The sequence below is a fragment of the Dendropsophus ebraccatus genome, chromosome 8, assembly GCF_027789765.1.
Source record: "Dendropsophus ebraccatus isolate aDenEbr1 chromosome 8, aDenEbr1.pat, whole genome shotgun sequence".
Lineage (NCBI taxonomy): Eukaryota > Metazoa > Chordata > Amphibia > Anura > Hylidae > Dendropsophus > Dendropsophus ebraccatus.
Window position 1 is genome coordinate 51,393,244 of NC_091461.1, and position 17,931 is coordinate 51,411,174.

A 17,931-nucleotide genomic window follows, 5' to 3' on the forward strand; every position below is an offset into this window, starting at 1 on the left:
GAGCTTAATCTGTCAATAAAAACTGTTTATGATGCTACATTGCGTTTTTTTTTGTGTAAGATTTCAAGTAAACCTAATGAGTTATGATGAAAGAGAAAATTCTGCGACAAACCTGCTACTGCAATATCTTTATAAGGGTACAAACACACACACCGTATACGCAGCAGATCTGCAGCAGATTTGATGGTGCAGATTTGATGCTGTGTTTAGTTATTTAGATCTAATCTGCTGCGTATTTGTTGCGTATTTGCTGCGTATTGCAGCAGTATATACGCTGCGTATACGGTGTGTGTGTTTATACCCTAATGGAGAGAATTGTTTCCACTTTTGTTTTTATCTTGTTATAGTTGCTAATTGTTGAGATACAATCGCTGTTAAATGTTCCGAAATGTGTGTACTCCTATTGAAATCACATTTTATAAGGGTTTCATTGGTGAAAGTTGGCACAGCCTATGCAATAGCTACTAATCTGCAGAAATGGCATAAAGGAAATAGGCAGTAGCCTAACTAAAGCCAACTGTACCCAGGTCCTTGAGCCAACAAGGTTCCTTTGCCCTATATGAGAAGACAAAACATCATAAATCACATGTTTTAGACATTGCAGAACAACCCCTTAAATTAGAGAAAGTGGAGCTACTAGTCCATGGTTGACATCTGGCCTTTTATAAATGTTTTAATAGCAGGTACTGCAGTAGCTGTGTTAATAACCTATATTGTAAATTATTGGCAATATTCTAAATTCTATGTTCTGTTATGGCTATATATATATATATATATATATATATATATATATATATATATATATATATATTTATATATTTGCATATGTTTTTCTAGTCCTGGATAAAGCCTTTTAGTTGCTCTTTATAGATCCTCCAGTAGGTGTCGCTCTAACGACACATACAGCATATACACGCGCCCATTATAATATAAACCATCAAATGCATTTGTAGAATAGATTAAGCTTTATTCATAACAAACAAAACAAAAAAAAATACTTTATCGAATTAGAGCCTAAGACATTTGGAATGAAATGGTGGCCATGTACTTGGAGTACACTTGAAGATATATCTTTGAATTGAAGACAATATAAAAGGAAAGAACATTTAAAAGCATTTGCGGTGCACAATGGAGGGGCCAGCTTCATCATATTCTGGTTTGCTGATCCACATCTGCTGGAAGGTAGACAGGGAAGCCAGGATGGATCCACCAATCCAGACAGAGTACTTGCGTTCTGGAGGAGCTATGATCTGGAGGGGCAAAGGAACAAAGTCAGGGACATACAGTAATTCTAATGCTGATCAATTACTGATTTAGGCTATGTATCCACTATGAGATTATATCGGGAAAATGTGTCCGTCTATTGATAATGACAGACGCTAATAATGATCATTAGTGGCCATCATTATCAATAGATTGTCGCCTTTCCCCAATATAGGATATCACGTTCCAGTAGTGAGAACATAGTCCTATATTGATAAATACAATATGCTCTGAAAGCTGTGATACAATGGGATCGGTTGTGTGTTTATGAAGCCTAGGCATAAATAGCTATATAGAGAGGTCTGAGGATCAACAGAAATAAGTTTAGAACTAGGACTTGGCCTTAGCTTAGAAAGCTAGTGCACTTTGAATGTTCTGTGACTTGGTCTGCAGATGTAGCAGAGCTGAAACTGCTAGGGTTTGTAACCTGCTTTATAACCCTGTATAATTTCATGTTTAGAAGTCATAGTGAAAGCAAAGACTCTTCCAGCTAACGGTGGAAACCCCCATAATCAACATTATTGTTTGATTCTCTCTCCCTCTCCCTCTCTCCCTCTCTCCCTCTCTCCCTCTCTCCCTCCCTCTCACATATGAACATGGGGGGTGGTATGAGTTTACAATTTCCTTCCATATATAAGATATACACACATTTGACATAAGCCAGTAGCTTTCTACAATGTGATAAGTGGAAAGTAACACTCACCTTAATTTTCATTGTGCTGGGAGCCAAGGCAGTGATTTCTTTTTGCATTCTGTCAGCAATACCAGGGTACATGGTGGTACCTCCCGACAGTACATTGTTGGCATACAGATCCTTCCTGATATCAATGTCACATTTCATGATGCTGTTGTAAGTGGTTTCATGGATACCGGCAGATTCCATTCCTGTGTATAAGTTCTATAGGTTAGCGCACAAATACCATTCACTGATCTAAAGCCATTGATACAAATAGCCAGTGTTTGCAGTGACAAAATTGTCTTGAGAAATTAGCAGGTGACCCTAAAGGGGTTGTTCACAAAAAAATATTATTTTTTCTTTCAAATCAACTGGTGCCAGAGATTTGTAATTTACTTCTATTAAAAATAATCAATTCTCCCAGTACTTATCAGCTGCTGTATGTCCTGCAGGAAGTGGTATATTCTTTCCAGTCTGGAGATTCCAGTCTGGATTTCTATAGGGATTTGCTACTGCTCTGGACAGTTACTGACATGGACTGAGGCAGTAGCAGAGAGCACTGTGTCAGACTGGAGAAAATACACCACTTCCTGCAGGACATACAGCATCTGATAAGTATGGGAAGACTAGAGATTTTTTTAATAGAAGTAAATTACAAATGTCTGGCACTTTCTGGTACCAGCTCATGTGAAATTAAAAGTTTTTGTTGAACAAACCCCTTTAAGAAACAAGTTTGAAGCCCTCAGAGATATATAATGTCTGTCATATGTAGTGGATAAATTTAGTTTTTAGGACAAATGTCTGATATGTTTAATAATCTCCATAGATGTCATTCATTTATCTGTAGATAGACAGATGCTAGTTTGAGGGTTGTTCTTGAAAGGTGTTGTGTTAGATAGTTCTGTTATGGTATCAGCCGTCTAATGTTTCATACATTCATCATGACATAATGAAAATGAATTCCTCAATCTCACCAATGAAGGATGGCTGGAAGAGAGTTTCAGGACAACGGAACCTCTCATTGCCAATGGTGATGACCTGACCGTCTGGAAGTTCATAGCTCTTTTCGAGGGAAGAAGAAGAGGCAGCTGTAGCCATTTCATTTTCAAAGTCCAGAGCCACGTAGCACAGCTTCTCCTTGATGTCACGGACAATTTCACGCTCAGCTACACACAGGAGGAGAGGCAATGGTTACCCTTGTGTTGTTAATGCCTGTTGTAAAAAACATTGTTACTTGTCATACAATTCTATGTCTTACCAGTAGTTACAAAAGAATAGCCACGTTCAGTCAAGATCTTCATGAGGTAGTCTGTAAGGTCACGACCAGCCAGATCAAGACGCATAATGGCATGAGGGAGGGCATAACCTTCATAAATTGGTACATTGTGGGTGACACCATCACCAGAGTCAAGTACGATACCTAGGAAGAAGACACTTGTTAATAGGCCACCATCTTCTATGGTTGGCCATTAGAGATGAGCGAACCTGGAGCATGCTCGAGTCGATCCGAACCCGAACTTTTGGCATTTGATTAGCGGTGGCTGCTGAACTTGGATAAGCCCTAAGGCTATGTGGAAAACATTTTTCCAGACAACCTTAGAGCTTTATTCCAGTTCAGCAGCCCCAGCTAATCAAATACCGAACGTTCGGGTTCGGATCGACCCGAACCCGGTTTGCTCATCTCTAGTAGCCATGTATATGTTTATTATCTATATCCATCCTATAGCAGATCTAGTAGGTGATGATTACATTTTCTGGTTATATTAATTTGCTTATTGGTTCAGTTTTTAGCCCAGAGTCACAATATAAATGACCTACACCTATATGGACACCAGGGTTATTTGATTCTAGTTCTGTTTTTTACTTACCAGTTGTACGGCCAGAAGCATATAGGGATAGCACCGCCTGGATAGCAACATACATTGCTGGTACATTGAAGGTCTCAAACATAATCTACAATGAAAGAGCAGATGGTAAGACAACACTTTAAAGAACATTCTCTAAATCATAACTTGTCTGTAAGTTGGCTTCTTTCTGTCTTTGTGAGATTATTTACCTGGGTCATCTTTTCACGGTTTGCTTTGGGATTCAACGGAGCCTCTGTGAGAAGGGTTGGGTGTTCCTCTGGAGCCACACGCAATTCATTGTAGAAACTGTGATGCCAGATCTTTAAGAGAAACCAAAAAAACATTGTAAGACTATGTTCCCACTAAGGGGTTTTAGTGCAAAATGATCATTATTTGCGTCCGTCATTATCAATATAAGGGCGTAATTTCATATACCTATTACCTTAATTTTCTATATATTCTAACCAAACTACAGAACTTTTTTATAGTTATAAAAAGTATGTATCTCTTAATACCTTCTCCATGTCATCCCAGTTTGTGATGATGCCGTGTTCAATCGGGTACTTCAGTGTGAGGATACCTCTTTTGCTCTGAGCTTCATCACCAACATAGCTGTCCTTCTGACCCATACCTACCATCACACCCTGGGTTAGAAGAGAAATAACAGGTTATCCATATAGATTACTTGTATTGTGATACAGTGGTTAAAAGGTAGCAACAGTAGTTCTTGTGATATTTAAGAAAAAAACAAACTAAAATGGTCCAGAAAGTGCTAATCTATTAGCGTTATGATCTGATCACAGTGGAGTGGTCTATATCGATATACACATGTAGGGGAAGATTTATCAAACTGGAGTAAAGTAGAATTGTCTTAGTTGCCCCTAGCAACCAATCAATTCCCCATTTCATTTTTCAAAGAATCTGTGAGGAATGAAAGGTGGAATCTGATTGGTTGCTTGGGGCAACTAAAATAATTCTACTTTACACTAGTTTGATAAATCTCCCCCTTAGTGTCTGTGTGTTACTTTATTAGGCCACATGAAATCATAGGTAGCAATATACACCTTATGATGTCATCTGTGTAGTGAAGAATCTAGGATCTTATATGGAAAAAGGATTATTTTTCTTTATGAAAAAATTATTCATGGGACAAACGGTAAGCTGTAATAAATAGTGATACAATTGTGACTGTGTAGTGGGTGATACTATTCTCATTGGTAATGGAATTGAACAGAAGGTTGTGTCTTTATGGACTCCTTTTTACCTGATGCCTGGGGCGACCCACGATGGAAGGGAATACTGCTCTCGGAGCATCATCCCCAGCGAAGCCTGCCTTACAAAGTCCAGAACCATTGTCGCACACCAATGCAGTAGTATCTTCTTCGTCGCACATTTTGTTTTATTATAACTTACTGAAGCCTCTCAAACAAGAAACCTGTGAAAGGAAAGAACAGGAAAAATACAAGTTTTAAAAAACGTCAAATAGAATATAGATGATAATAACAACTAACAAGACTTTGCTTAGAGGAAGCCTGTCCACTCTTCATCATTCTCACAGCTGCAGGCATGGGCAGACAGCTGATAAGGAGATAAAACAAATGATACCTGTGTCTCAGATGATGGCTGGCATAAAATCATGTTTTTCTTCTGAACACAAGTGCCATAGTGATCCATGCCTCCTCCTTTCCCCACTTGGCCCTGTCCTGTATTATGATATACAGAGTTTGGCTTTCAGCACAGAACCGTGTACATCAATCCTGCAGGACAAAAAGGGGTGGGGGAAGGAGGGAGAAGGTGTGCATGCTGCAGCTCAGCACGGCCTCTGTAAAAACTGTATAATTTTATAACTTTTAAAAAAGCCATAAGCTAGAAGACACATATTGTTTACCCCCCTATCAACTATCCGCCCAACTTTGGAGCCCTGAGCATGAGGTTGTGTTTACACCGAGATGACATATTTTTGAAGCCAAAGCCAGGGACAGACTATAAACAAGGAACATATCATAAAGGAAAGTGAAAGATTTCTCCTCTTTTCAAATCCATTCCTGGCTTTTGCTTCAAAAATCTGTCAAATAAATCTGTCTGTGTAAACTCACAATTAGAGATGGCAGGGAAGTCAGGGGCTCTGTACAGCCACTTCAATGACATGTATGTGTAATGATCACCTATGAGCTAAAGTTGAAGGAGCTATTGCAGAAAATAGGGTCTAGAAGCTGGGACCCTCGCATTTCCCAGCAAGGCAAGCACAGACCACTAAAGGTTGAACAATGAGGTGGCCATATATGGGCCCTAAGACTTCTCATTCATTTCTATGGAGTGATCATGTATGGCCATATAACTAATGAACAAAAATGGCTTCTTCTCATATTGATGGTATATTGGTATTCACAGGGCACTTGTTTTAACCTGATTTGGTAAATGGTAAATTTTGCTGGTCAAAATCTAAGCAATGTGTATAAGGTGCAATTCCCATTTCTTAACTAGAATAAATCATTGCTAACAACCCTATTGTCCCATAGCAGAAAAAAATAAACTTATGAAAAAGCCTTGTGATTCTTTGCTGAGAGGGCATGATGGGATTTATTGTCCCACAACACTCTACAAGAAATTCCCTGTGGGAAATCCCAATGTCATTGCACTGACCACACCCTCTAGTGGTATCCTTAATATTATTACTATATTATGCCTTGCCTCTTTAAAATACATTGAATAAGTCAGCCCTAAGTGCAGAATAATAAACTCCTTTTTATAGCTCATCCACGTTTCACAATAGGAATGAGTCATCTGTATACTTTTCTGACTTGTGGAAATCCCTCGCATATGTTTATTTCTGACTCTACATCTGCTCCATTTATAAAAAAAAAAAGCCAAAAGAAATAAGAAATAAAATGTTGCATGAAGTGTCAGTATGAGAAAGCATTGGTTTGCAGGGTGCTCGGCCATTGCTTTCCTAGATGCCCCCTCATGAATGAAGTGCCTGGCTCCAAACATCTATTTCCTAATTAGGAAATAGTCTGTCAAACGTCTGTTTCGGGAGCAGAATTCCAGGTCAGGGGTTTTGTTCGTTCAGACTCAGATCCAAGACATACTGCCAGCCAAATAAAAAAAAGCAGGGGAGGGGCAGAGAAAAAACGTAGAATTTGTAGGACTACTTCAAGCACAAACCATATTTAGTCATATACCACCAAAGCAGTGAGTACTGTTGTAGCAGAGTCGATATCAGCCCAGGAATGCAAAGCAATCTGTTCAGAAAGTTTTGATCATGCACAAAGGACAAATTCAGCTCTGCTACATCCATACTTATGATTCTGTAAAAACAAGTTCCGCCTCCTGTCAAACTGTCTTATAGATTACAGGCCTCCACTAGCAATCTGCAGACAGCCAGACCATTACAGAAGAACATAACCATTAGCCTCTAGCCCTGCGCTTACGTTTATCACTGTCTAGTCACAGTGCATCAGCCCACACATATCCCTTATCATTTCCAGCATTTGTCAAATGTCACTAAACACATCCTCTCTGTTGCACTGAGCCCCAATTACTTCCAGGAGACAAGTGGTTAAGCATCTGCTTCCAATTTTCTTTAAGATATGTTCCCAAAGCACATTAAAAAAAAAAAGTTAAACTGCACTTAGTTGAAGGCGCTGTGACCTTTGAGTAGAATTCAGAGATGTAGCAGTGCTGAGCTTGTCATATGATTATTTGGAGTGAAATCTTTCCCATTATTTGAGTGAAGTCACAATGTGAATTCAATATGTCCCTTGCCACATAATAAACTCAGCCTGCTATGTCTTTAAGCAAGTCCAAAAGTTTACACTTCTTATAAAGTTTATGAAGCATTAAAGTCACACAAAGGAAACTATTGTAAAAAGAAGGCTAAAAGTATAGTCTTCGGAAATAAAGCATTGTCCCTTGTAGCTACTGTATGTAGCCAATCCCATTGCTGAGGTAGTGCAAGCTCAGTACCCTCAGAGAGACTGGGTATCACTTACCCTGACAGTGCTTTGCTGGGGTTAGCTGCTCCGGGATGGTGCACTGGAAATCTGGAAGATGTTTGACTATATAGTCTGTTGGCCTGTTCCCCTCCCACCAGCTTCCCAAAGAAGGAGCACAGACAGACTTCAACCCCATCTCTCACTCTAACACATCCATATAGGGACCTCAAGACAAAAACCTCTAATCTGGGTGGATGAGGACCCTGGGTCTCTTCCATTGCATTCCATTATAGTACTCAAGAAACAGGAGGAGATTTTAGCTGTGGAATATAAACAAATGTAAAAATTCAGGACAGCTGGTAAAATACTGTCATACTGTACTACTGACATGCCGCCCCTGGCATCAAGTAAACCTTCTTCCATACAGGGCAGATACATTGTACATCTGACGGGAGGAAGGGACTGTGTGCGCTGAGACTCTATGAGTTAATAGAGAAATCTGTTCTCCAAAAAGGGAGTGACACAGAAATCCCAGCAAGCCAGCAGTTGTTGCTTTAACTGTATCAGCAATGCTTCTAATACAATGGCAGATAGAATATTTAGAGTTTTTTTCTTCTAATAACGATAAGCTGCAATAAGCTAATGCCCCTTACCAAGTGACAACCAGGGGACCAGAAACATAGGGCGCACTATATCCAAATATCTATCTGCACTTGCAAGTGAGGCCTGTAACCCATACTGTTTAACTGCATATTTTACTCAAAATTGTTATAGTATTACTATATGTTATGCTACATTAAATAAAGTAGTCACTAAATAATAAGAAGAAAACAGAACTTTGATGTTTAAGGTGCTATCTGAGGAGAAGAAAAGGTGTTTCCTGTTTTGCTTCCCTCCGCTCGCTTCTTCTGGTCATCTCAATAGTGTACAGTACCTTCCATGGGAGAATGTCACAATGTCCAGGTGAAACCAAAAGCTGCATGATGTTTGGCAATAGACCATTTGTGTTCCCTGGACCACCAAGCTTTGAAAGTAAGTACACACAACCTATAGTATAATTAAGGCCAATCTACCTATTAGTATGTTTTTGAAGTGTTGGAAGAAACCAGAAGTAAAGTGTGTGCCACCACAGAGAGCATATGATGTTCATACTGTGAACTTCGTAACCTGTTACCAGTAAAGTTTGTCATTGAAGAGCGGGGCTCTATTATAAGTTGTGTTGTAGGTCCCAAGGGAGATTTGTTATACACCTTATACAAATATCAGGGTTAGATTACAACCCAGGCCTTCTGTGCTGTAGGGCATCACCAAAAACCCACTATGTAACTGTCAGGGATAAGAGCTTTTAATATAATTTTGGGATACAGAGAGGATAGAGTTAATATGATTCTCATAGACACATGGTTTGCTAGATACTAATGTTGTTTGACTAGGTAGGTCAAGCTGACCCATCTGAGGACACTTATCAATGTTCAGTCTCTGTGTTGATTGCATCCACCTTGGCCAAGCTGTCCCATTCCATTTGGCTACCATCCAATATATCCTGAAGGTCTTACCTGAAGACCAGCCTAACATAACCATATACAAAAATATGTGAAGGACTGAGCTTACACTTCAAGCAGAGGGGCACTTGTGGTTGCACCTGGGATCTGGAGTCTAAAGGATGCAAAAAGTCACATGACACGTGATAATTCTGGGGTCCTGCTAAAGATTTCTTGTTAACACTCAAAAGGGTATCTGCCTTTCAGAACTGCCTGTCTCATTGAGCTATTGTGGATAGCTGTACACTTTGTCCACACAAACTGTTACCATAGATGTGACAGAGAGACTGGCCCTCTCTTGATGCCAGACTGGTGGGCATTTGCTAACATACTCAGGTGAGTACATGGAACTGGTCCTCAAGCGATCATGATCATTCTCTGTCATAAAGCTTCTTGTAAATCACTACCATATGTTCTACATACAATCATATGAAAAAGTTTGGGAACCCCTATTAATCTTAATCATTTTTAGTTATCAAAATTTGGGTTTTTGCAACAGCTATTTCATTTTGATATATCTAATAACTGATGGACACAGTAATATTTCTGGATTAAAATGAGGTTTATTGTACAGAAAACGTGCAATGTGCATTCAAACAAAATTTGACAGGTGCAAAAGTATGGGCACCTCAACAGAAAAGTGACATAAATATTTAGTAGATCCTCCTTTTGGAAAAACAACAGCCTCTAGTCGCTTCCTGTAGGTTTGAATGAGTTCCTGGATCCTGAATGAAGATATTTTTGACCATTTCTCTTTACAAAACAATTCCAGTTCTGTTAAGTTTGATGGTCACTGAGCATGGACAGCCCGCTTCAAATCATCCCACAGATGTTCAATGATCTTCAGGTCTGGGGACTGGGATGGCCATTCCACAACATTGTAATTGTTCCTCTGCAGGACTGCCTGAGTAGATGTGGAGCAGTGTTTTGGATCATTGTCTTGCTGAAATATCCATCCCCGGCGTAACTTCAACTTCGTCACTGATTCTTGAACATTATTCTCATGAATCTGCTGATACTGAGTGGAATCCATGCGACCCTAAACTTTAACAAGATTCCCGGTGCCGGCGTTGGCCACACAGCCCCAAAGCATGATGGAACCTCCACCAAATTTTACAGTGGGTAGCAAGTGTTTTTTCTTGGAATGCTGTGTTTTTTTGCGGCCATGCATAACGCCTTTTTGTATGACCTAACAACTCAATCTTTGTTTCATCAGTCCACAGGACCTTCTCCAAAAATGAAACTGGCTTGTCCAAATGTGCTTTTGCATAGCTCAGGCGACTCTGTGTGTGGCGTACTTGCATCCCTCAGGCGACTCTGTTTGTGGCGTGCTTGCAGAAACGGCTTCTTTTGCATCACTCTCCCATACAGCTTCCCCTTGTGCAAAGTGCGCTGTATTGTTGACCGATGCACAATGACACCATCTGCAGCAGGATGATGCTATAAGTCTTTGGAGGTGGTCTGGGGATTGTCCTTGACTGTTCTCACCATTCTTCTTCTCTTCCTTTCTGATATATTTCTTGGCCTGCTACTTCTGGGCTTATCAAGAACTGTCCCTGTGATTTCCATTTCCTTACTATGTTCCCCACAGTGGAAACTGACAGGTTAAATTTCTGAGACAACTTTTTGTATCCTTCCCCTAAACAACTATGTTGAACAATCTTTGTTTTCAGATCATTTGAGAGTTGTTTTGAGGAGCCCATGATGCCGCTCTTCAGAGGAGATTAAAATAGGACAACAACTGCAAGTGGCCATCTTAAATACCTTTTCTCATGATTGGATACACCTGGCTATGAAGCTCAAAGCTCAATGAGGTTACCCAACCAATTTAGTACTTCAGTAAGTCAGTAAAAAGTAGTTAGGAGTATTTAAATCAAGAAAATGATAAGGGTACCCATACTTTTGCACCTGTCAAATTTTGTTTGAATGCATATTGCAAATTTTCTGTTAGTACAATAAGCCTAATTTCAATCCTGAAATATTACTGTGTCCATCAGCTATCAAACTGAAATAGCTGTTGCAAAAACCCAAATTTTGATAACTAAAAATTATTAAGATTAATAGGGGTGCCCAAACTTTTTCATATGACTGTAGGAACATCCTATCTGATATGTATCTCAGCTTGTTATCCCCTCTCCAGCACTTGGAAACATTTGGCAGCCCCATAAAGAGTGAGTAAGGTACAGGCCACAGTAGGCCCCATTAGTACTCTATTCATTGTGGCGCAATTGGGTCCCCATTGTTGGGGGTCTGGGCAGTCCCACACAAAAAAGATATTATAAGATATTATTAAGTCTTATAAATGGCACATGGTAGGAGAAGGGCCCCGTGTTATAGATTTTGCATTGGGTCTTGAGAGCCTCAGGCTATTCCTCTGGACCCTAGTATGGCGATGACTGATTTGTATGTCTGTGTCATCAGAAGTCTAAAAACCTTAAGTTTGTCAAGATGTATAATACGTAATACTGTATGCTCTGACCTTTATACAGTGACGAGAGAACATAGAAAATTATGGATCTACTGCTGTTTAAAAAAAGATCTCATCCCTGGTGCTCTGTTCTCACCAAGGAGGTATGCCTGCAATGTTCTCAACAAGCAATAAACTCTTTGACTACTTCCCTATACTACTCTTACACTATTGGTATTCTTTTATTCTACTGTCAAATACTTATATAGTTATAAAGGTTGAGAAAAGTACAGGTCCATCAAGTACAATCTATGACCCTACTGTTTTGATCCAGAAGACCCTATAAAGAAGATGACAATTGCCCCATACTACAAAAAAATCCCGTCCTGACTCCAAATATGGCATGCAGGGCCACTGGAATACGGAATGCAGGGCCACTGGACACCCATGGAGTGATGTTGCAGCCTCCCTTCCCCTCCCCAGTTCCCAGTTTTGCGGGGACTGTACCGGCAAATGAATGCCCCGGGTATGTCCTTGTAAGCCATGCCCCATTTAGTGCTTACTGCGAGTGAAGGATTAGCCTGAGTGCGCAGGGCCTGAGGAGGAAATAGGGGCTGTACAGCAGGAAGGATGGTAACTCATCATTGACAGTTGGAGGTCACCCAGCTTTCCTAGCATCTTGTATAGTAAGTATAATAGAGGTCACTCATGTTCCTACCATCTTTTATAATGGAGGTCACCCAGCTTTCCTAGCATCTTGTAAAATGGAAGTCACTCAGTTTTCCTAGCATCTTGTATACTAGTCAGTATAATGGAGTCCCTCAGCGTTCCTAGCATCTTGTATAGCAGGCAGTATAATGGGGTCACCCAGCTTTCCTAGCATCTTGTATACCAGTCAGTATAATGGAGTCACCCAGCGTTCCTAGCATATTGTATAGCAGGCAGTATAATGGGGTCACCCAACTTTCCTAGCATATTTTATAATGGAGGTAACTCAGCTTTCCTAGCATCTTGTATAGTAGTCAGTATAATGGGGTCACCCAGCTTTTCTAGCATCTTATATAGTAGTCAGTATAATGGAGGTCCTTAAGCTTTTCTACCATGTTTTACAATGGAGGTCACTCAGCTTTCCTAGCACCTTGTATAATGGAGTCACCCAGCTTTTCTAGCATTTTGTATAATGGAGTCACCCAGCTTTCCTAGCATCTTGTATAGTAGTCAGTATTATGGGGTCACTAAACTTTTCTAGCATCTTGTATAATAAAGGTCACCCAGCATCTTGTTTAGTAGTAGGGGTCTGCTAAGACCCTCTAATAATGAGGCCACATGTTTTGCTATACAAAAAGACCCTTGGGGGTTCTGTCGCCCAAGGGCCCACAAAAGCCTGGAGCCGGCTCTGAGAGTACCAATAGATTGCAATGTATTCTACGTTAAAGACATCCAGGACCTTCTTGAATGTGTTCAATGACTTAACCATCACAAAAGTCATGTGGCACAGAGTTCCATAGTCTCATTGCCCTTACAGGGATCAAGGACGTTGATAGTAGGTAATGCATAAGGCTAAAGGCCTTTATTTAATGCAAATTGTCTGAAAGGATCAACAAAATAAAATTACTGCCTAAGTGGGGATATAATTGTTACTATACAGTTTCCTCAAAGATTCCGATGTGTACAGATGTATGGTAATTGGCTTCCATACCTATGTTATTATCTAGGTTACATATAACTTGCTTAGATCATACTGCAGGGTCATACAGGGACACATTGTGCTGTAGCTTTCAGTATACTGCAAATGTTTACTAAAAGCATCTGGCATTCCCATGGCCTTACAGATGTCCTATTTTATATATATATATATATATATATATATATATATATATATATATACATTATCTGTGGTTTCTATAACTGAAGCCAGGTAGGATGAGTATGTAAATTCTATGCCCTATAATCTAACCTGGTGTGATTTAGCTGCACACAGGACATATGGATAACATATGGTGACAGCTTGCAGCTTTTTTCTTAGCAATTTACTAGTGAAAGTTGCGGTCTTGTAGAAAAAGTGCAGTAAAAACATACAAATTACCACAACCTATGAATAAATCATAAAGCTAAATTCACAGTATAAGTTTGCATAACATACATTGACAGATATGATGAATTGTATGTGGCGAGTGCTCAACTGGTCACTTGCTAGATGGTAATGTGTTACGCCACTTCTGTGGTGGTTGGTCGGAATATAGCTTAGCCAGATGGTATACTGTTGTGACGCCAGTGCTGGTTGGGTACTTATCACGGTTGTCTGGAGTGGAGTTGTGACCCACCCGGACTATAGGTACCGCCACCCACAGAAAGACGAGATGACCTAAGGATGTAGTGTCCACTATATAGGTGCTGGAGTAATAATCACTGAGTCCTGTTAGCATAAATAGATCTTCTTTACTATAGGAATACTTTGTACAATAGTTGATAGTAGATGGTAAACCTGACAAGACAGGAACTGGACTGAGGACCTTTCGTGTAGGAGAGCTGTGAGTAGTTGAGAGGAGTATGTGCAGAGAGTTTAGAAAAGTGGAGAGAGGTTTGTACTGCGGGTTCAGAGTAGTAGAGAGGAGGATATCGTAAGAGTCCCAACCCAGGGTAGAAGTGTGCTCTGCCGGAACATTAGAAGAAGTAGAATACTGTAGACTTGAGAATAGGTGTTTACTTGTGCCTGTGTATTGCCCACCAGTGTTAGGCGACCTGTCCTAGAGGGTGACACAAGCCCCAGACCATGTTACCTAGGTTGAGCAGAGTGGCCAAGGTTCCCTGGTGACACCTGTGCTGCGAGATAGAGTACGTAGGCTTCTAGCAACTTTGCTCTATCCGGATCAGTTCCTCTTGTTATCAGGATACTGTCCTGCACTCTTAGACTGGTTAGCTTAACACTGCTTTCAAGAAAAGGGTGTCTAAGTCTCCCATATACTTCTGCTCTGCTCAACAACCAGACTAAGACTGACTAGGTGTGAGTGTATGCTTCCTCTCCCCATGTGTCGACTTCCTACAGGTGATGTTATAATCCCTGTGAGGGTGGAGAAGAAAATCATGGATGAAATTAGCTTAAAGATAGGTAGAGAGAAAGAGAAGGTCCTCATTGGTGTACAAATCACAATAGCAATAACCCTTTGATAACCTACAGCTGTGCAAAACATAAGTACCGTTACATACAATAGTAACATTTTGTGGCAACACTTAGGTACTGCTCCATCCCCACAGTTTACTTAGAGTGCAGAATTTTGTGAAGGGTGTAACCATAAGCAACAACCGTGGTGGGATACCACATGTATAGCTTTACATCTGCATACAGTAAGCCTGGTCATGCATTTAAACTAAAAGTTTTAGGCATATAGAAATCATCTGCTCTGTTGTTCAGTAAAAAAAAAAGCACAAAAAAGCATAAAATTATATTAACGTAGAAAAAATGAACACTACATCAATAACAACCATGTAAGATAAGGCCATACATAGTGCAATAGCAGTTAAAATGCATAAAGGAGAAAAAGAACCTTAATGTTCATCCATTGTAAGGCTCTTATACTTTGTAATTTTTTTTACTTTATTGTCACATAGCAGGTTTTGAGGTTATTATGTCCCATTTCCTGGTGCTTTAAAGGGGAACTCCAGGTAGAGGTTGAAAAAAATGAAGGCATAACACATTACTTACCTGTCTATCCCAGTTTTGAAACTACCGAAAAATCCATTTTTATTTTTTTTTTGGGGGGGGGGGGTTGCTCTGTTTTGTTTTTCTGTTCTTCCTGGTTTGGCATTTCCCAGAATGCAATGCTTTCCCTCATGTGATCATCACAGCCCCCACCCATTACAATCAGAAAAATTAGTGCAGCAGCTGCTTCTGGTCGGTCAGAGATAGTGAATCAGGGGTTTGGGTTATCCAGCCAAGCCTCCTGTGAGATCACGCCCTGCCCCCTGTATGAATCATCAGCAAACACACACAATGTGAGACAGAGGCATGGAAGACTTGTCTCCTAGGGGGGGATAGCAGCAGGAGCAGGAGCCAATGTGTATTGGCACAGGGGCCATTTTTTTCACTTCCTGGATTCCTATCAGCTACCAGTGTGGCAGAACTGTACAGATACGGTAATACATTGTATTGACACATCTATGTAACTTTTAATGTACTTTTAATAGAAAACTATTTTTTCTTATCCGGAGTTCCCCTTTAAAATTTGCCCTAGGCATAATTTATCACATTTGTCTACATCAGTGGCGTAGCTATAGGGGTTGCAGCGGTCGCAATGGCGACCGGGCCCCTACGCTAGGGGGGCCCGCACGGCCCCCCCCTTGCCACTTGTGACACTGTCACTTTAAGCATCCCGAGAAGCTGCGGCCACGCAGCTTCTCGGGATGCACAGATCACTTTGATGTTCCGCCTGCACAGTGAGCGAAACATTAAAGTGAGCAGAACGCAGACAGGTCCTGCTCCTGCATTCCCTCCCATAGACTGCCGGCACTTCATACCAGCAGCCTATGGGACGCCGGGACGTGAACTCTCCGGCAGACGTGATGATGTGACCTCTGGGGGCATTATTAGTTCATGGGGGCACCTCTAGGGGCATTATTAGTTCATGGGGGCACCTCTGGGGGCATTATTACTTCATGGGGGCACCTCTGGGGGCATTATTACTTCATGGTGGCACCTCTCGGGGCATTATTACTTCATGGGGGCATCTCTGGGGGCATTATTACTTCATGGGGGCACCTCTGGGGGCATTATTACTTCATGGGGGCACCTCTGGGGGCATTATTAGCTCATGGGGGAACCTCTGGGGTATTATTAGCCCATGGGGGCACCTCTGGGGGCATTACTAGTTCATGGGGGCACAGCAGGGGATCCTACATACAGGGGGCAGCCCACTCGCTTTACTGCACATAACACCAAACAGCGCAGTTACTTTGGGAGCCTAAAGGAGGGAGAAAGGGAAGGAAGTTGCTAGAAATGTGCAGAGTCTAAATTGTTTGTCTTGCAGGTTCTCAAAAGATTAAACGTATCTGGAAGGAATGATCATAGAGGACTGGACTAGATGGAGAAGAAAAGGGAAAGTGAAGCCTCAGATCAAAGGAGACGTCGCCTGTGAGTCACTGTATGACGGTTTTCTTATTTTGTAGGGGTGCCCCGAGCTAAGGTTGGGAAGCACTGCACTAATCTGTCCCGCTGCACCCGCTGGCACATGCTGTCATCTGATTGGGCCTCTTACCTAATCAGATGACAGCAAGTACCAGCACCCCCTCCTCCAGACATCTGCGTTGGCGGCCCAAGCTGTGTCCCATGGCCGTACCTTTGCGGCGTTGAGCTCCAGCTTGTGCTGCAATCCACCTCTCCTCAGCATTGAGGCCCCTCCCCCAGGTTAGATGACATCACTGTACAGCCGGCAAGTAACATCAGAGGGTAAAGCAATGTTGTGATCTGGTGGGGGAGGAGCCTCAACCCTGTGGGAGCCGCTTACACCACGGAGGAGAGGAGAAGTGGACTGCAGGTGACATCTACATTATCTGTACTCAGAGATATCACTGTGTTATCTGTGCTGTTACATAGGACTGCAGGTGACAGCTATTACATTATCTGCACTCAGAGGGATATCGCTGTGTTATCTGTGGTGTTACATAGGACTGCAGGTGACATCAGGTGACTTCTTTAGGTTGTGGAAGTTCAAACTTCATCGTGCCCTGCTGACAGTTTATTATGGGAGTTGTAGTTTTGCAGCATGTGGCTCTTCAGGTTGCAACACTAGAGTTGTAGTTTTTCAGCTGGAGAGTCAAAGATTGGAATACAATGATTAGACAATGACACAGTACAGTCCATTATTTATAGTAGGCAGTAGTGCAGTACATGAGGTGGAGGCAGTGGCAGTGCATTAGAACATGGTGGCACATTAGAGTAATTGGATATATAACGTTAGATATGACTTTGCCTGATCGGGTGAGATGGGGGGGCCCTAAGCTAACATTTTGCACCAGGGCCCTTCAGCCTTTAGCTACGCCCCTGGTCTACATGGTTGCATATGGAATCACTGGGGTTCTTTATTATGTGGCTGTGGGCACACCATATTCTATACTTCACTTTAGGGTATACACACCAAAAAAAATTGGGTCTCACTGGGGGAAAAAATAAAGAGGTACCAAATCAATCAATATACACCTAAAAAGAATATACCCCCCCTCCCTTCCCAACAAAACATATCAAACTTCATTACCAAAAAATTATATA

At 41.2% G+C, this 17,931-nt stretch overlaps 1 protein-coding gene across 1 annotated transcript; it reads right to left on the reverse strand.

The window, feature by feature from the left end:
• Positions 1-946: 946 nt before the first annotated feature.
• Positions 947-7,884, reverse strand: ACTA2 (actin alpha 2, smooth muscle). The gene is made up of 9 exons (XM_069980349.1): positions 7,779-7,884; positions 5,051-5,221; positions 4,302-4,430; positions 3,996-4,106; positions 3,808-3,892; positions 3,198-3,359; positions 2,914-3,105; positions 1,967-2,148; positions 947-1,250 (listed from the first exon to the last, which is right to left on the reverse strand). Exons 2-9 carry the CDS (start codon positions 5,177-5,179, stop codon positions 1,107-1,109), a joined length of 1,134 nt encoding a protein of 377 aa, XP_069836450.1. The 5' UTR covers positions 5,180-5,221; positions 7,779-7,884; the 3' UTR covers positions 947-1,106.
• Between the last annotated feature and the right edge of the window lie 10,047 nt (positions 7,885-17,931).